The sequence below is a fragment of the Cygnus atratus genome, chromosome 3 (assembly GCF_013377495.2).
Source record: "Cygnus atratus isolate AKBS03 ecotype Queensland, Australia chromosome 3, CAtr_DNAZoo_HiC_assembly, whole genome shotgun sequence".
Classification (NCBI taxonomy): Eukaryota; Metazoa; Chordata; class Aves; order Anseriformes; family Anatidae; genus Cygnus; species Cygnus atratus.
This window is the reverse complement of record NC_066364.1, coordinates 64,740,052-64,759,674: the sequence shown is the minus strand read 5'-3', so window position 1 is coordinate 64,759,674 and position 19,623 is coordinate 64,740,052. Positions and strand designations below refer to the sequence as shown.

At 40.7% G+C, this 19,623-nt stretch overlaps 1 protein-coding gene across 2 annotated transcripts in view; it reads left to right on the top strand.

The window, feature by feature from the left end:
• Positions 1-834: 834 nt before the first annotated feature.
• The window catches only part of TMEM181 (transmembrane protein 181), a 29,395-nt gene continuing 10,606 nt past the window's right edge, over positions 835-19,623 (top strand). The window contains exons 1-10 of one of the 2 annotated variants that reach the window (XM_035538292.2): positions 835-941; positions 6,288-6,391; positions 10,250-10,305; positions 11,561-11,651; positions 12,289-12,407; positions 13,547-13,663; positions 15,565-15,645; positions 17,637-17,736; positions 18,455-18,585; positions 19,218-19,309. In XM_035538292.2, the coding sequence (XP_035394185.1) occupies positions 934-941; positions 6,288-6,391; positions 10,250-10,305; positions 11,561-11,651; positions 12,289-12,407; positions 13,547-13,663; positions 15,565-15,645; positions 17,637-17,736; positions 18,455-18,585; positions 19,218-19,309 (899 nt within the window). In that variant the 5' untranslated portion in view covers positions 835-933. Of the gene's footprint in view, positions 942-5,845; positions 5,887-6,287; positions 6,392-10,249; positions 10,306-11,560; positions 11,652-12,288; positions 12,408-13,546; positions 13,664-15,564; positions 15,646-17,636; positions 17,737-18,454; positions 18,586-19,217; positions 19,310-19,623 lie in introns of those variants that run through there. The other variant, XM_035538291.1, reaches the window with a different exon arrangement.

Here is a 19,623-nt window from a genome sequence, read left to right as displayed (position 1 = left end):
TTTCACAGGCACTTCCACTGAAACCGTGCCTTGCCTCTCAGCGTTTAATTTGTAAAACCAGGAACATTATTTTCACAAAATGTACAGGGTGCAACGTAAGCGTTTAAAATGTAACTCTTCGGAAGCTGGTAGATGGCAAAGAGGAATGTGGTCCCATGGCTAAGTGAAGTTGGATTTCAAGCTCTGCCACTTACACTGTTTTGCAAGTGACTTTTGTCAAGTCTTGGTCTCTCTCTCCCTCAGGTTTCTATCTGTTCAGTGAGAAGAATGTATTTTTTTTTTGGTGGGGTACGAGGACAATAAATTCGGGCATGTGTGTGAGAGAACTGAGCGCCAGAGGGATTGGAGCAGCCATGCAACGGCTCAGACGTGTGTATGTAAATGGCAGCAGCCGTAACTCTGCAGCTGGGCTACCCAGAGCAGCAGAAACGGCCGCAGATGCAGACGTTAGACGCAGATGTTTTTCTGTCAGTTTCTGGCCAGGGACAACTTGCTGGAAACGCCTGAAGCGGGCTGAGGGCTACCTGCTGCAACTCACAGCCACCGGTGACCCAATCCCTTCAAGCGGTGGCTCGGCAGCGCCGCGTGGAAAAAAAATATAAAACTAAAACCCATCGCCGGGTGCGGGGAGGACGGTTTTAAGGAGCGTGCCCCGCGCACCGCACCCCCCCCCCCCCGGCTCCCCGCGCGCAGCGGCCGCCATTTGCGTAGCGCGGAGCGGGCGCCGCGCTCCCGCCGCCCCGTGTCCCCTCGGGCGCGCCGTAGCCTCCTCCCCCCCGCAGCGTCGCCCTTCGCCCCGCGGCGGCGGCGGTGCCGGCGGTGACGTGTCGGCCAGCCGCGTGGCGGCCGCGTGACGCAGGCGGAAGGCGCCGCGAGGCACGGCCGGCGGGCGGGGGGCGGGGGCGGCGAGCGCACTGCGCATGCGGCAACGGCATGGAGCCGTGAGTGGGGGTGGCGGGGGGGGACGGGGCGGTGTGAGGTGGGGGTGCTGCGGGTTTTGGGTAGCAGAGAGGGGCGTTTAGATCAAAGGGGTTGGGTGGGAAGGGGCCCGCAGGGGAGGAGAGGAGCTGGAGGTGTCTGAGGGTGTGAGGTGTCTGAGTACAGCGCGTCTCTGCGCTGCTCGCTGCCCTTCTGCAGTTAGCATTAGGCACTAGTGTCGGTTTAAAATACTGACTTGCTGCCTGAGGTATTTTAAAACGCAGTACGGGGCGTAAAAGCTGACTGACAAATCTGCGAGCACCTGGGCAGCTCGTCTTGGGCTTTAGGCTGCTTTGGCTGGGCTAAAAGCATCTTCCGTACTCTGAACAACTGCTTCCAAAATGAGGCTTCTTTTTTAGCTTTTCCCATCGATGCCTCTCGAATGTTTCATCTTTTAGGCCTTTCAGATGTTAAAAAAAGACAAGCTGTTGGTGGGAAATCATCTGCTCACATTTATGTACACTCATAAATTTTGTATAATCTCCTTCCAAAAGGCAGGTGTTGAACAACGAACACACAGGAGGATTGTTTTATCTGCCTGTTATGTCAGCTGGCGATAGGTTGGAAGGAGATACTTCAACGTGATAAGGAAGTTCTGTTATTGCAGGCAGGGACAATGAAAAATACAGCACCCTGTAGGAACACTAAATATTGTTGTTTGCTGTCAGGATAGCTGCAATTAAGATTTGGCTGAGGTCTTTCATTTGCTCTTAGAAAAATTGTTACAGGATTGCCATGACTAAAAACAGTGAGGTGTTATTACCAAGCGTCTCTGAAAGTTTTCTGGCACAGCACTCTTAGTGCTTGAGCACTGATGGAAATGTTGGGGTGTGAGCTGCTGGGTTCCAGCGTTGCTGCCTTTGTCAATAAAAGTCACAATGTTTAGCTGTGTTTTGGCCTAAGCCACCACCTGACGGCTTAGTTTAAGATCTAGCCTCATAGCAAATGGCTTCTGAGGTGAGTGAGGTTATACATGTAAATGTTTAGAGAATACACCAGAATGGACTTTGCTGCTGTGTCAGTAGACATTTCTGAAGGACCACTATCAAGGTGGTCACACAACCAGTTATGTCTGCTAATTCTTTCTGCATAGTATGGTTCTGCCGGCCAGCTGCATGCTGCGCAATCGTGGATTCACAGGCTGGCTTAGGGAATGAGGCTCTGCAGTTATCCTACCTGATCACGTAAGGTTATAGTTCACAGGTGCAGGGTTTCCATCAGATCCAACATAGGTCAATATTTATCAGTGAGTTTTAAGTTACCTGAAACCCCACAGAAATGTTCTGTCAGTCTGACTTACTGTTCTTGTTCCCCTTTCTATTTTTGTTGGTTTTACTTTCCAACCTTGACTCTCACTTGCTAATACTTCATTTCCTTCTATCCTTTCTGAACTCCGTCTTGCTGGCAGTTATGGCTTTTTCAGAAGATGTGTGTGCATGTGATTTTTGTGTGTGTAGTTGGTACTTCCAGCTTGCTCAAAAATTGCACACAGTTGTGAGAAATGAGGAAATAAAATACGAATAGCTTGCCTTTTGTGTTTCACATACCTTGTGTTTGGCTCTTGCGCCTCTAGAAGTTCTTATTTTCAAACTCTAAGGGCCAGAAATCAATGGATTTCTTTCAAAGAGCTGAAAGTCTTCTGTTACAAGATCCCACAGACTGAAGTTTTAAAGAACGCTCCTCCGCTTTAGAAGGCCATAGACTTTGTGGTTTATGATTAAATCTGTGATTGCTGGCAGTATGGCAATGCGAGCACCAGATTCTGATAGCTGCTGATATAACAGCCTGAGATGGGTAAGAGTTGAGTCCGAGGAACTCTAATTCCCCATGCTCAAGTCTGTGAGCAAACCCTGTGCATACTTTTCAGTATGTATCTTAACCTCTTCTTACAAAATCCTTCCGTGGATTGCTTCAAGAAATGTTCTTTTTCTCGCATGAGCTATTTCATCTTCTTGTTGTTTTTGTTTTTTTGTTTGTTTGTTTTTCTCCTTTTTCTTCTTATCCTGATCTTCTGCCATTTAAATTCTTCTGGACAGATCTGTGCAGCCTTATTGACCTGTGAAATAGCACATACACCCGGTTGCTGAAATGGGACTTTAAAGAGTACCCATATGAAGGAAGAGAAAAAAAGGCACAGCATGTCCATACTCTGTCTGGTCTCCTCTCCTTGTAAAGTGTCAGCACGCCTGTTCTTCACGTGTATTCGTACCCATCTTGACTGCTAGGTCCGGAGATGCTGGAATAAAGAACGAGCCAATGTCTGGAACGTGCTTCTTTGAAAGATTGTGAGCAGATCTGTGCTCTGGCGCAAGAGTAAGCCAAGGCGATGTCTGCTGATAGCTGTGAGTGTTGGCTGAGTGAGCTCTGGCGGCTTTCCCATAAGGACTGTGGAGATGAAGCTGCTTTTCGTGTTCACCTTATACACCTCTCTGCAAAAACTGGGGAAACAGGAAGCTCATGAAGAGAACCAAAAATGTGCTTAGCAAGTCAAAAGTATCCTGCACCAGACAGTAGCTGTTAAGCTTGTTCCCAGATGTAAGCTGTTAAGATACGCATGAGCTTATGTGACACTTCCCTGCATATATGTTATGAGACTCCTGTCTTCAGCTGTTATCAACCCAGGGGCTTTCCAATTTCAGACCTGGTTTCTGTGTATTGAATAGTCCCCAGTGGTTGCTCTTCCGTGAAGGATTTGGTATCCACTCAAACCCTTACATTTAATTTAGGTGTGTCAACATTTTTATATGATTTTTATATACCAGGCATTTTCTTGTTTAGATCAGTATTTGTGTGTCTCAAGAGAATACCCCATATGTGTCTTCTTCGTAGATGAGGAGTACCGGGTCATCTGTGGAACTGAAGGGGCCAGTGAAAAATTATGAATAGGAAATTACTTCTGAGGGTGGTTTTTTTCTTTTTTTTCCCCCTTTCATTTCCCCACCACCTTGGTGAGCTAAGTTGCGGTTTGAATCCTTTACGTTTTACCATACAGAAAAAACGTCGTTTGTTCTGTAGCACCTCATTGGGAGAGACTGCAGTGATTCTTAAATAACATTTAGATTATTATTAATAATCCCAGTCCCTTGTGAGGCAGTCCTGAAGGGCAAAGGAGTCCAGGAAGGCTGGGCGCTCTTCAAGAAGGAAATCCTTAAGGCAGAGGAGCAGGCTGACCCCATGTGCCGAGAGATGAGCCGGCAGGGAAGAAGGCTGGCCTGGCTGAAGAGAGAGCTGTGGCTAGAGATTGGGAAGAAAAAGACAGTTTATAACCTTTAGAAGAAGGGCAGGGTGCTCAGGAAGACTACAAAGATGATGTGAGGCTCTGCAGGGACCAAATTAGAAGCTCCAAAGCGCGTCTGGAGCTTAATCTGGCTACTGCCATTAAAGCCAATAAAGCATGCTTCTGTAAATACATAAACAAGAAAAGGAGGACTGAGGAGAATCTCAGTCCTTTGTTGGATGTGGGGGGAGACAGTGACAAGATGAGGGAAAGGTTGAGGAACTTAATGCCTTCTTTGCCTTGGTCTTTAGCAGCAAGACCAGTTGTTGTCTGGGTACTCGGCCCCCTGAGGTGGTAGATAGGGATGGGGAGCAGAATGAAGCCCTCATAATCCACGGGGAAATGGTTAGTGACCTACTGCTCCATGTAGAGGTACACAGGTCCGTGGGGCCAGATGGGATCCACCCAAGGGTATGGAGGGAGCTGCCGGAAGTGCTCGCCAGGACGCTTTCCATCATTTCTCAGCAGGAAAGCTGCCCAGCAGAAGGGGCCCTGGGGGTATTGGTTGATAGCTGGCTGAATGTGAGCCGGCAGTGTGCCCAGGTGGCCAAGAAGGCCAGTGGCACCCTGGCTTGTATCAGGAATAATGTAGCCAGCAGGACCAGGGGGGTGATCGTTCCCCTGTACTCTGCTCTGGTGAGGCCGCACCTCGAGTACTGTGTTCAGCTTTGGGCCCCTCACTACAAGAAGGACATCGAGGCGCTGGAGCGTGTCCAGAGAAGGGCAACAAGGCTGGTGAAGGGCCTGGAACACAAGTCCTGTGAGGAGCGGCTGAGGGAGCTGGGGGTGTTTGGTCTGGAGAAGAGGAGGCTCAGGGGAGACCTGACCATGCTCTACACCTACTTGAAAGGAGGTTGTGGTGAGGTTGGTATCAGTCTGTTCTCCCAAGCAACAAGTGATAGGATGAGAGGAAGTGGGCTCAAGTTGCACCAGGGGAGGTTTAGGTTAGACATTAGGAGACATTTCTTCATGAAAAAGGTTGTGAAGCGTTGGAACAGGCTGCCTAGGGAAGTGGTTGAGTCACCATCCCTGAAGGTATAAAAGAGGAGGTATATACCTGGAAGCGTAAAGGATGCGTGGATGTGGTGCTTAGGGGCATGGTTTTATGGTAGGCTTGGCAGTGCTAGGTTAACAGTTGGACCTGATAATCTTAGACGTCTTTGCCAGCCTAAATGATTCTATGGTTATACGCTTTTACTGGTTAAAAGTGAATTAATTGCTTGCCTTGCATGTTCCCAGGCGTGCAGGGCCAGGGGTACCTGCTCCCAGAATTTGGGATGGGCTTTTGGAAAGGATGCCACCACTTTTAATGCATTTATTTCTTCATTAATCTGGTTGACCAGCACGAACTCCACTGTCAGATGGTGAAAAGAAATTTTATCCCAAGCTGATCACTGTGCTTCATCTTAATGCTTTCGCTTCTTTCCATGATGGTGCAGTCGTGTATCGCTCCTACAGCTTTATTAGAAAACAACAACTCTCCACCCTCACTGCTCCTAAATCCTACAACTTTCCTGTATAAACAGGGCAGCTTTCTATACCGACTGCTATAGCAGCAGAAAATTAACTGTGCCACAGCTCAGTTCTGGCACAGCTCAAAACTAAATGTTGGATCACAAGATCCTGTGCAGGTAAGCGGGTTGTTAGTGATATTGATCCTTGTATGTTAAGCTGGCATTGTGGCAAACATGGTATTTTGGATGTTTAAATGATTAATTTATGAACTAAAAATAGTGACTTTTTCTCCCTGTGAGTTAAGAAATCCTTTCTTACTCAAGTTTTAGGACAATAGAGAATCCTAGTATTAAAAAAAATGTGCAAAATGAATCTGCTTCACGATGCAGGTATGCGTGCCCCTACGTATGTCTGATAATCCCTGGTAGCGTTAATGTGTTTTCTTTTCTTAGTGTTACATGTTACCACAGAGATTGATCTAATTTTCTTTCTGGAGGAATGGATAGTGAATGGGATTTTTTTTTTCTTTAGAAATGTGACTGACAGCTAATTCTGTGCTTTCTTTTGCTTCCTGTAGGTTGGCACCGATGCGGTTATATACACTATCCAAAAGACATTTTGTCCTGGTCTTTGTAGTATTCTTTATCTGTTTTGGTTTGACAGTCTTCATAGGAATAGCGGGTAAGAATGTTGCCTTCTTAAAACATTAAGTTTTTGCATGCTTTATCTATATGTGTTGATATTTACAGAGGTGTGTAAATGCTAGTGAGCTTACTGCCCTTGAGATATCTGAGGAAATAGTACTTTTTACGGGGAGGGGGAGGTGTTTTGTATGTCACACGGTTTTTCATAGGGTTACTTACTACCTGCACAGATTAGGTATTTGCAACTGCTTTGCAGGGGGAGTCAGAAAGAAAAACAAAACAAAATCTTTGTAACAGAATTTTTCAGCTGAGTACTACATTAATTTTCTTATTTACATTTTAGTCTGTAAAATAATAGTGCTAATACTGGATTTCCTTTGAGAGAAGTTCATAACTATAAAGTCTTCTAAATTTTGGAGGTATAAGTGCAACAGAAATTAAAAACATTTATATTTTAGTAATGTAATAGTACAAACTTCTTTTGTTGAACACATGAACTCAGGTCCCTAATTCCAAAAACCTCTGTGGGAGTCATGATAAGATCTAGGACGCTGAGCACTTAGTGGCTGGATCTTGTCCTGGATATCAGAGATACTTCTGGAAGTCTGACATTTCATGTCAGAGAACTTTTCTGGGTCTAAAATACACTTGGAAGAGGAGTCTGCATACTATCACTGAAGTTTTAGCATGCTAACACTCTGCTGTCGGGATAGCTTCAACACAGAAGTTAAACAGCAGACAGGGAGAGGGAAAGGGAGGGACCGGTTGCACTCTTTAAGCAACCTGACCCCATTTAACAAACATTTAAGATTTTTATCAAGTCCCCCAAATTGGGGAGGACTTAGCTGCTGTAAGCAATGCTCAGTCGTCTGCACGGTGCTGGGGTTCCAGGACTTGCCTGCGATTCCCTTCAGGAGCTGGAATGGTTGAGGAATTCCTGTCCCTGTGAGGTTGGTTTGCTGGATGCCTTTGTCGACAAAGCATGGACGCAGTTCATTATAATAATTTAATTATTTTTAAAAGAAAGGTGTTTACCTTGGGAGGAGAACCATTGAGTGAATGCTTAAACTGCAATGATTTTTAATGGCTTTTGTTGACAATTTCATGCTTGCTGTGAACAGAGGGAGGGGCATGAACAATAGAGTATTCACTCTTCAAAGGGCACAGAGTGAGTAAAACTCACCAAACCCACTATGTAAATGAAAAGGTGATGCATTCATTTTTTCTGTGATGCCTGTATATGCCATTCCCCATACTCAGCATGTCTATCTGCAATTTGGGAAGAGTAGCAGAAGTCTTACTACTCATCTGAGTAAAGAAGATAGCTTAATCTGAGGTGACTGATGCTCTTTGGTTCTTGTAACCCAAGACAGATGCAGATTTGTTTTTTTCCCAACTTACACTTGTTCTCTTTCCCTTTTCCTAATGTGTCTTTGTCATCTTTGGGGTGAGATGAGTACAGAACTCATTTTCTGTACCTTTGCAGTTTTCATGTTCCCCACCTCAGAGTGATTGCCTGCTTTCAGATAGGATTCTGTTAACAAGACTAAAAGGAAAGCAATAACAATATAGTTTAATCTTTTCTCTGTGTGGGTGTGTGTGTATGTTTTTGTTTTTTAGTAAGACCACAGCATCTTTTTAGTCAGTTGCTTTAGAAAGCTTTAGTGTATTGCTTGCTAAAGGAGCAGCAGTGATGGCAGCAGAACCTCCTTATTGTTTTGGTTGCTGTTCTTGAAAACCATGATTACGATCTTTCTACTCCAGTATCTTTTCATATCTTTTGGTTTAAAAAAAAAAAAGTTCATTCTGTTGTTTTTGTTAACAGTTACTGAAATAAGATGATTTATCAACTTCGAGCACTTACTGAACTACAATTATGCGTTTCAAAACAAAAATACTTTCCGAAAAGCTGTCCAAGCACTTTGTATGTACTTGAGAACTGAAAAGTTCAGTAGCTCAGAACTGACTTTGTAGCAGGTGTCTGTTTAGTGAAGTTGAGCTGAAGGTGTAATATGAAGCTTTGAATGTGATAGGATGAGTATGTCATTTTTCCATTTAAAGTCTGGTAAGGTGGTTAATACTGTAGTTAGTGCTTATAGAAGCTCAAGCAATGCTGAATGTTTAGAGCTGTCGTGACAGCTAACCTAAAATAATACTTACCCCCAAAACGAGCCTATGTCACTCATAAACCCTTCTTTTCTGTTCTTCCTCTGTACCAACGTTGAAGTCCATGGTCTTTGTGAAAAACTGTCTTTCTTACAAAATATTGTAATACTAAGTTTTTAACTGAAACAGCATGTTTTAAGGATTAATAACTTACGTTAAATCCCCAGACCAAGTAGATAAGGGAGAGACCATTTGGATAGAGAAATATGTGACTGGGAAGCCTTTAGGGTGACCCACATGCACATATACAAGTCTTGCCTATGTCCCTACTTGCTGTACATCTACTCTGTTTGTTCACACCCCAGTATATAGATGCAGACCTTTTCCTACTATTCCCCTTGATTTTTCCGTGTAAGTCCATTTGTGTAGTATGTCCATGTGCTTCCCTGATTAGCTTTTCCTCTTCTCCCTAGCACTATGTATTCTTGCATACTTAAGAAGGCTAAGGGGAGACTTGCTTACCATATCAGAGGAGACAGAAAAGATGGGACTAGCCTCTTCTCATAGGTCCATGGTGACAGGGAGAGAGGCAACAGATGCGAACTGGAATGTGTGGAATTCCAGTTAGATATTAGGAAAAAAAATATTTTTACTGTGAAAGTGCTTGAATACTGGAACAGGCTGCCCAGAGAGGTTCTGGGAGTCTCTGTCCTTGGGGGTTTTCAAGACGCGTCTAGATGTGACTCCGAGCAATGTGATCTAATTACACTTGTTTTGAGCAGGAGGTAGGACTAGACAGCCTCTGGAGGTTTCTTCTAAAATAAAGTAAGACCTTGTGGTTTCCCCATTTACTGCATACAGATCTAGGGGCAGGGCATGAGTGGGCAGATGCAGTTGATCAGTACGTGTTATGTGTGCGTGTCTGTGTCTGGAATGACTGGAGGAGTGGTTGCCCTGAGAGCAGGAGTCTGGGGGAGTAAGCTGGACATCTGCTACAATTGGACGTGAAACTCCATTGCTTGAATGGCTTGTGTGTTTTAGGAGAAATTGTTTCTAGAACCTCTATGCAATTACACTTATATGCAGTTATGTGATTTTAAAAATTGCAAATAAATGCAATATATTATAGCCCCAGGTTCCTACAGAAAGGAAGGGTCCCAATCTGTGTAGTCTGAGCGCTGTTTCTAAATGGACCTGCGGGTAACTTTACTTGAACAGACCAATGTGCTGAACATCCAGCACAAGCTAAAAAAGTACTGTTATTTGGTTCTACAGTTAAGTGTGCTGTACATACATAAAAAGGCATTATCATCATGTAGTCAAACACAATGGGATGTGTTTGCCAAGGTGCCCCAGTCATGGGTGCAATGCAATGTGGACATCATCCTCCTCTAAGTAAATCACATAATGGTAGCAGTTTGGCCATAAAAAATGGGGAGTTAAATGCAATTGAGCTGTTTTTTTCAAATCTTTTTGCAGCCCTTGATTGAGCTTCAAGCTGTTCTAACAACAGTGCCACTGATACTTAGCTAGCTTCTTTAATAATTTACATATTATTAAATCACTCTTGGGAATGAGCTTCCTTAAAGGAAGTTGGTGGTGGAAAACTTTCAGGCCAAGTTTGTTAATGCTATTGAGAAACCTAAGTGATTTACCCTTCAGTTTAAACATCTGCAAAGTGGGATACTATTTACCTGCTTTACAGGAAGGTATTTAGTACAGTGTTTTGAAATCCTGTATTTGTATTATTACTTTAATATTATTGTTTTTCTTCTTAAATATTTTGCAGGTCCTAATGTAGTTGAAACTTCTGTAGCAAGAACTGACTTAAATAACAGCCTAAAGGTAAGAATAGATAAATAGTGCTGGATTATTATGCAAATGGCTTTACTTGGTATCAGTAATGTTAAAAATCCCCTTGCCCCTAGCCTCGTTATTTTTACTAGTTAGATTTTTACTAGAAAGCTTCTTGGCCACATGATGCTTTCCAGATTGAAACTGATCACGCAGTGTTTTTATTACCACTGCATTACTTCATGAGTGACCCAGCAACATTTTCTAGCCTATTACTTTGTGAGCAGGTAAGGTAGAGAATTTTATGACGGGATGATGTTTCTTCAAGTCTTGATAGGATTCCCTGGTGAGCTCATACTGGAGCTTCTTGTAAGGATCCAAAAGAAGAAACTGAGAACAGAAACAGAAAAACAGTGATCTTAGTGACAAATACTGATAATTCTCCTCTGATTTACCCTTTCTATCAGCTGGGAAGGAATGTTTCTTCTTTTTTAATTGTTCACTGTCAAGTGATCAAGACGGTACGATCTGGCTTCCTACGATGAACCTTCGCATTCATTCTCCTGAAAACATGTATATTAAGCTTTCATTTTCTGATTCTCAGTTTCTCTGTCTCTATTTCTTTCTAGCTCATTTTTTGTAAAGGCACTAATAAATTAATAAATTCCAGTATAGTTGTGTAAACTTGTGGGGTTTTTTTGTTGTTCCATAAGTCACCTATCTATGTTTGAATTGGTACTGTGCTATGGGTGGATTTTAAAATATTAATAATAAAATATATATATATTATATCAAATAAGAAAAGGCTTTCCTGTATGTAGATTTTATCTGTTAACCATATCTCCCATGCTTTTGACTGGAATTTCTAGAAAACCTAATGGAAAAATAGTTGTTTTTTCATACTTAATCTTCAAACCGCTTCAACGTTGTAGCAGATGGGGGTGGGGGGTGTCACAAATCTCACTCAATGTAAAGTGCTAGAAATATACTTTTTTCAGGCTAAGTCTTAGGTTTTTGACTTTCATATCTCAACTGTTTTTATTGCTGATGCTTTTATGTGCTTTAAGTACTCATGCCTTACTTTTTATTTTGCTGGTCAAAATACATATGCTGCTTTAGCTACTTCTCTGGAAGACTTATATTTGGGGTGCTTATCATACTGTCCACACAGCATATATTAAATCTATTCCCAAAAATATTGACACTAGCATACCTTTTATCATTATTAGTGCAGATGCGTCTTGTAACAGAATAATGACTGGTGATAACCCTGTGGTGTTTTTGTGTTTTGTTTTGTTTTTTACAGCTAAAGCCTTTTAATTTAAGTTCACCACCATTATCTACTTACAACCAGCAACTGTGGCTGACCTGTGTAGTTGAATTGGATCAGCACGATGGTGAGAATCTTACCTAGTTTTAAAGAAACTGTTATAACAACCTAATTTTGTATACTATAATTTCCTTAATTTCATCTGCCACATATGTGATCCTGTTGCTTCATGGCTGTTAATGGTTTTTTCCTGACACAGTCTCTCCCCCTTCACCCCTTGTCCTCAGTAAAGGCATGGCCTGAACTAATCTTGAGAACTGGATGCAACAGTTTTATGGGATAGGTTGATTGTTATTTCTGTGAAAACAGTAGTATGTAGAGAATGTGTGTCTGTTTCTTCGTTATGGGGGGGATTACATACATATACATATATATATATATATATATATATAATTACTGTTTTTAATGATATGAATTGCACAGTAAAGCTTCCCTGTAAATGCATGAGCAATAATGTAATCAGGAATTCTTTAATTTGTTAAGATTCAGTACAGGGCATTTGTGACTTACTGCCTAAATACATAATGAAAAGGTTGGTGTATTTTGTTGTTATTATTAATCAATATAATAGAACCTTACTCCTGTAAGGTATAACCAAGTAATCTTTGGATATCGTACGTATTTTAAATTTTATTTGGAACTCTTTTTGAGTTCATACTTCTGCATGTGACAATAGCTTAACCTTTTATTTTTTTTAATTACAGTATCACTCAAAAGAAATGTTAGTATGACAGTGAAAGTACTCGGAGTGGTGAAGGATGGAAGTACGCCATATGTTAATAATCAAGCTCACAACCGGACAAGGTTACTCAGCTGTGCACAAGTATGTGCCTGCTTGAAGAAAACTCTGATGCAGTACTTCTTGTTTTAATTATCTGTGTGCATGCTACATTATGTTGTCAATGAGAAGAAGGTATCTTTAAGCACATCTCAGGAAAGACTCTGGAGTAGGGTTTCATTTGCAGTTGCAACCTAGCTAGCAATGCTAAGCAGGATATCTATCTGTCTATCCATCTTTTTTTTTTCCTGTTTGTTTCCTTCTGTGGTTTGTGTCTATTACCTCTAAAAGACCCCTCTTTCTTGTTAGTGCAGTTCTTCTGCCAATGAAGCAGTGTGTGCTGCTTGGACACTTCAACAGATTAGTAATACTGTAAAAAGGAATATTTGATTAGAAGATTGGGTATAGGGCTCCAGGGGAGAGAGAAGTTCATGTCCACTGCCTAGCACAAAGACTGCTTTAAATCAGCTAGCATTTGTGTTTTGGAAAAAAACAATTTTCTTTCCACCGGAGAAGAAATGTTGAGGGTTTTGATTTTCTACTGTAATTTTAACTGTAAGTTTTGAGTTTAGAGACATTGGAAACAACTTGCCATATTTGAATCCTTTAGGAAGGGAAGAGCTGAAGTTTTTTTGTGATAAGTGTAAAGTGTAAATCAAATTTGTGTGTATGTGAGTGTGTGTGTGTATGCACAGGCAGAAGTCTACAGAAATTAAAGAACACAGATTTAGTTGCACGCGGCCAAGAGAGCAGTATGTTTGGGTTTTCTCTTTCTTCCTGCTATCCTTTATAAATAAGTTAGTACAAGATTGCCACATCTCACAGTTCAGTGACCTAGACCTTGACAGACAGTTATCCAAATCCTCCTTGGTGCTGCAGGCAGTTTCTTTCACCAGCTTTAGTCAAAAGTTTGTTTATCAGTTCCACTTTTGATTCTGCTGACTCACTTTATCAGTTTCTTCTGATAAAGAAAGAAGAAACTGATATCTGTTATCTTTCGAGGAATTTTTATCTGTGGGTCTTGTTTAAATCTTGCTTTGACTGATCAAGTTTGGTAAGACACATTATAAACATCATTTATGTTTGCCTATTCAGAAACAAATTCTCCAGCCTATGCTACCAGTAGATATTGTAGAACAAATTGAAGGCTTTTACATATTATTCTTCGTTGTATGTGTTCACAGAAATGCAGTGAAATCATTGTTGCTCACCTTGGCTACCTGAACTATACTCAGTACAACATATTTGTTAGCTTTGAAGATCTATATAAATTAACATACGTGAAGAATATTACTTTCACAGTAAGTATAAAGTTTTAGACTAGCAAAAGTCTAAACTCTTACTTTAATTACCGATGGTGTAGAAGCATGCTTTAACTGTAATAAAAAGTTACCTCATTTCATCGTAATGAAGCTTTTTGTCACTACTAATTTCAGAACTATTTTATCATTTGCTGTTAATAATGTTCTAATCCAATATTTTTCTTTATAAAGAAACGTTTTCCTTTCAGAACTCCTAATGCTGTTTTCTGGGACAGATAATTTTGGTGTAATTCCTGGGAAATATTTAACAGTAGGCAAGCTAGACTAGAAATTCCAGTTTTCTGCAGTTCCTTATGGGGATGTTGCCTCTCTACAGCACGGTATCTTTTTCAGTCTTTCCAGTAGGTGTATCTGAATCAACAAGATTTTTCCAGACTTTTTCTAGGGCCAGAAAGATTTAACAGACTCAAATGAAGAACTTTTTTTTTGTCTGTGCTTAAGAGGAAGAGAAAAATGTTTATTTAGTTAAAATAAGCAGGCAATCCCTAGTGGAACATCTAGCTCAGTTCATAGTGGTAAAGGTTGCTTGTGAAGCAGTTAAAATCACTGGTGTGTGTTGAGTGACTCCAAAAAGTTTAGAAACATTTGCATTAGGAGCAAATGAAACTAAACTGAACTTACTGTACAGGTTATTGTGTTGTATTCTACCTGTATATAACATTGTGTCAGAGTAGGCAGGCGGCAAGCAAAAGCTACTGTAAAGCAAAAGTGTTTTTACATACTAAGTGAGCTTCCTGAATATTGATATTTGAAATGCTCCAATTTGTAAAGTGCATCACTAAAAATAAGCTGAGGGTTGAAAACAATCTCACAAGTTCTTTGCTTTGCTCCAGATTCAAGCAGGATGAAGTGTTGGGGCACTTATAGTTGTATGGTTTATCATCTTGCTTTGCAGTTTTCCTTTAATGTAGACTTGTACACAAAACCAGAAACCTAATTCAAAAGCTCTACTTTCCCACAGCAAGAAAAATTATCAATTTATTTCATTAGTACAGTGGTTTATGTTGATCCCGGTTGAAATAATTGATTTCCTTTTGTACATCAGGATTCTCCACATCAAATTTTCATTCTGCATTTGCAATTTAAAAAGACAAGACAGAGGCTGACAGACTAAATCAATTGAAAGGTAAAGCTTCTTGTCAGATGGGCAGAGCATGTGCATTACAGAAGTGGTTTCAAAAGAGAAGCATGCCAGGTGTAACATAATCTGTCAACAGAACGGAGCTTATATTAATATCTCTGCCTCAGAATAATTAGAGGACTAAAGGACCTTTTGCTGTTTAACCTGTGAAAAAGTTCTTCACTTCTGGTTGGCTCATTTAATCTTCCCTTACTCTATTTTCAGTGAAACGGAAGATTTAAGTAAGCTTTAAGAACACAGACTCATTACAGGAAGTACAACTGTACCTTATCATCATCTTCATAATCAATTTATGCATTTGACATTGGTAATAAAGAAGAACACACTGGACTTATTCAATTGTTGGAGTTCAAACTTTGAATATGAAACAGAAGTCAATAAAGAACATCCTTTTTGATCTGAGAAGTGCGTTAAGATATGACAGCACAATGAGTGTGTTACAAAGTGGCAGGGTAAAAGAGAAGCAAAGATGCTAGGCTGCTTTGGTTATCTTGGTTATCTTTTCATTGGCTAGTCCCTTTTTTTTTTTTTTTTCCTTCTTATTCAGAGAAAGCTTTAACTTGGAAGAAAATGGGTATGAATTTATCTTTGTCTTTCCATAGTGACATGGTGGAATTTGGTTATACCTTCAAATTTTGAAAAGCCAAAAGACTTTTCAGTAACTGCAAAATGTGTTAATTATTGATGTTGTGTGAATCCTCTTAATATGTTAAACTATTTTTCTTTTGTTTTCTTGTAGTGGAAGACCTACAATCCAACTTTTTCACAAGTAGAAATCTGGTTCCGATTTGTTTTTGTGGTTCTTACTTTTATGGTCACGGTAAGATTTTCTTTTAGTTATTTTGGAGTATATTATGTAGGCAGCTGGTAAATGCTGCACTGTAGTGCTGTGTTTAGTAACTTAGCCCCAGGCAGTATAGTTGAGATACTGCTGAAGGAGTGTTAAAAATGTTTCTAAAATACTTACTTAGTTGCTGCTTCTATGGTTTTTATAAGTGGCATTGAAGGGGCATGAAGAAAATAGAATAAATGGGGAAAGCTTGTTTTTTTTTTTAAACTCTGATTTTAAATTTGAGACAGAATTTTGTTCAAATAACTGAAATTCTGATTAGATGCTAGAAAAAAAAAAAATTGGTAGTGCAGGTGGGCTCAGACATTAGAATAGGATGTCCAGAGTGTGTGTTGGCTCACTGTCTTTGAAAATGGGCAAAACTCAGTTGAATATGACCTTATCATAGAATCATTAGGGTTGGAAAAGACCTCCTAGATCACCTGGTCCAACCATCCCCCTACCACCAATATCACCCACTAAACCATGTCCCTAAGCACCACATCCAACCATTCCTTAAACACCTCCAGGGATGGTGACTCCACCACCTCCCTGGGCAACCCGTCCCAATGCCTGACCACTCTTTCTGAGAAGAAATGTCTCCTCATTTCCAACCCAAACCTCCCCTGGCGCAACTTGAGGCCATTCCCTCTAGTCCTATTGCTAGTTATCTGTAACAAGAGGCCAACCCCCAGCTCCCCACACCTTCCTTTCAGGCAGTTGTAGAGAGCAGTGAGGTCTCTCCTGAGCCTCCTCTTCTCCAGACTAAACACCCCCAGTTCCATCAGCCGCTCCTCACAGGACTTATGCTCCAGGCCCTTCACCAGCCTCGTTGCCCTTCTCTGGACATGCTCCAGAGCCTCGATGTCCTTCTTGTAGTGAGGGGCCCAAAACTGAACACAGTACTCGAGGTGCGGCCTCACCAGAGCTGAGTAAAGGGGGACGATCACCCCCCTGGTCCTGCTGGCTGCACTACTCCTGATACAAGCCAGGATGCCATTGGCCTTCTTGGTCACCTGGGCACACTGCCGGCTCATGTTCAGGTAAGCATTGACCAACGCCCTCAGATCCTTTTCCTCTGCACAGCTTTCGAGCCACTCTGCCCCAAGCCTGTAGCGCTGCATGGGGTTGTTGTGGCCAAAATGCAGGACCCGGCACTTAGCCATGTTGAACCTCATCCCATTGGCCTCTGCCCATCGACCCATCCTGTCCAGGCCTCTCTGCAGGGCCTTCCTGCCCTCCGGCAGATAGACACTTCCCCACAACTTGGTGTCATCTGTGAACTTACTGAGGATGCACTCAATTCCCTCATCCAAGTCATCAATAAAGATATTAAAGAGGATGGGCCCCAACACCAACCCCTGGGGAACACCACTCGTGACCAGTCGCCAGCTCGATTTAACTCCGTAAACCTTCATCTAACTTCAGAGTTGTCACTGCCTTGAGTGGGAGGGTGGACCAGAGACCTGCAGAGGTCCCTTACAAACCTAAATTACACTGCGATTTAGATTATCTATCTTCTCCTAGTTTTGCCCCTGGAATAGAAGTTTTTTGGGGAGAATAAACAACATAGACAACTAAAATACAGAATTCTCATAGTAAGGGTACTAAAGCACTTAATACTTGCATAGCATTTCATTCACATACGTGATGTCACTCACTGAGCAACTGTGAATGTTAGTGTAGTATCTGGATTTTTTTTAATGGGTGAGTTTAATGAAGTGGAAGTTGTTCATAGTGTGTGACCAGTATTTAGTGGCTGGTTTCCTTTTCAATTTGCTATAGGGTAATTTGCATTGGGTTAAGCCAGCAAAATTGATGCAGAAGTAGAAGCTAGGAGATGTGGCTCTTCTTTTACTGTTAACAGTGTCAGAACTTGTGAAATAGTGTTTGCAATGTGCTGTAGTATCTCTTTACTGTGATAAAACCATTAAAGCTATTTTCCTTCCTTGTAAGATTGTGGGGTTTTGTTTGTTTTATAGTGTCTGTTTGCACATTCTCTACGAAAATTCTCCATGAGAGACTGGGGTATTGAACAGAAATGGATGTCCATCCTCCTTCCTCTCCTCCTTCTTTACAACGGTAGTTGTGTCCTGGAATTTTTATAAAAGCTCTTTAATAAATAAATAAAAAAAGAAAGAGAGACAAGGCTGTTTGGCCTTGAACTTGCAAGGCTTCAGAAAGCTCATTTATAAAAAGCAACCCTTTTTAAGTGTATCAAATTTAAGGGCATAATCAATAGGTAGATTTCATTATTTTCATTCCTGTGAGTGTCAACTCTATTTGTTTAAAACTGGTTGGAGTAGAAGGCTGCAACCATAATGAACCTTCCACATATCAGGCAAATACAGAAACTGCACTTATAAGCCTTACTTCTTTATTTTTCAGATATGCACGCTTTATTTAAAAATGAAAGTTGCTTTTGATCTTGTAAAGTACATCAAATTCTAGGACTTCTATCAGTACCAAAGAATATTTGCCTTTCAGTCGTTCTGTGGTAATTTTTAGTTTGTCACCAAGAACAGTGGCTTAGCAGAAGGTCTTATAAAACATGAAATATTCTAGAAATGTAGGCAACTATTTTAGACTAGTTTTACAGTATAGACTTGCTGCTGGAGGCACCATTTCCTTTGCAAATTACTTTAAGATACAGCAGACTTCAACTTCATTTACTGGTGTAATTTGTAAAATCTGTGTTTTTTTTTAATCTCTTTCCTCTGAAGATGGATTCTACTTTACATACTAAAAAGTGTGTGCTTTTTCATTTCTGTTTAACCTTTTTTTTCTTACTTTATTACAGATCCATTTTTTCCCCTTTCTTTTCTGGTGAACAGTTGGTTTCCTGGAATGCTTGATGATCTATTCCAGTCGCTGTTTCTGTGCGCATTGTTGTTGTTCTGGCTTTGTGTCTACCATGGTATAAGAGTACAGGTAGGGGTGCAACAGTATCTACTACTCACTGAGAAGACAGTATTTGTTTGTTCAGTTCTCTCAAAAAGTGACAAATGTAAAAGCAATTTTAAGGAAAAAAGTGACATTCTAATTTTAAAGTAAAATGTGACAGAATTAAAATGATTTGAAGTGAAATAGATTGTCATGAGACAATTGCACCTAAATGAGATAGTTGGGACAATCCACTCTAACCTATTGCAAGCCAGTCTTTGGAATTATTATACCATTATGCTTTGCTTTTCTTTGAAGGTTACTGTTGTTGTAGATGGCGGTTGGTTTTGTTGTTGTTGTTTTTAAAAACGACTATAAGATACTACATAAGAGAAATAGGAATTCTGGAGCATATTCCGGTAGTTTCAATATCAGTAAAATATGTGGGACCTTATGAATAGGATATCCCAAATCTCCTGTATTTTGCCTTTAACACAAGTGATTATACAGTTTTTTGTATTCTGCACTTAACCATGCAGGTTAAAAGTACTGAACATGAATTTCTTAATCTAGTTCTAATCTTGAATGAAACAAAGAAAATAGTTATTTTATTCTGTCAAGAATGAATCAAATCTCAAATATGAGTTCACACTTTAACTACACTATTGTTTTATTAACAGGGGGAAAGGAAGTGCTTAACTTTCTATCTGCCCAAATTATTTATTGTTGGACTATTGTGGCTTGCCTCTGTTACATTAGGAATATGGCAAACGTAAGTAATTTAGAATTTTGGTGCAAAAGTAATGAACTGAAATTATTCAGGAATGAGAAGATTGTTTATAATTAATGACACCTGTTTCTTAATACTTTGTGGTATAGGAGTAGAGTTCAAATTCTTATTTTCTATTTTTCAAAATGTGGCTGATTTGAAAACAGTTCTTCATGGACAATCTAGAAGTACATAGTTTTAAAAATTACAGTGAAAGCTAGAGATTGCTACTTTGCCGGTAGGTTATGGCTCCCTACAACACACCCTTACAGTTAGCTTTTAGTATTTGAAGCAGCAGTTCCTCTGCAGTTAACTAC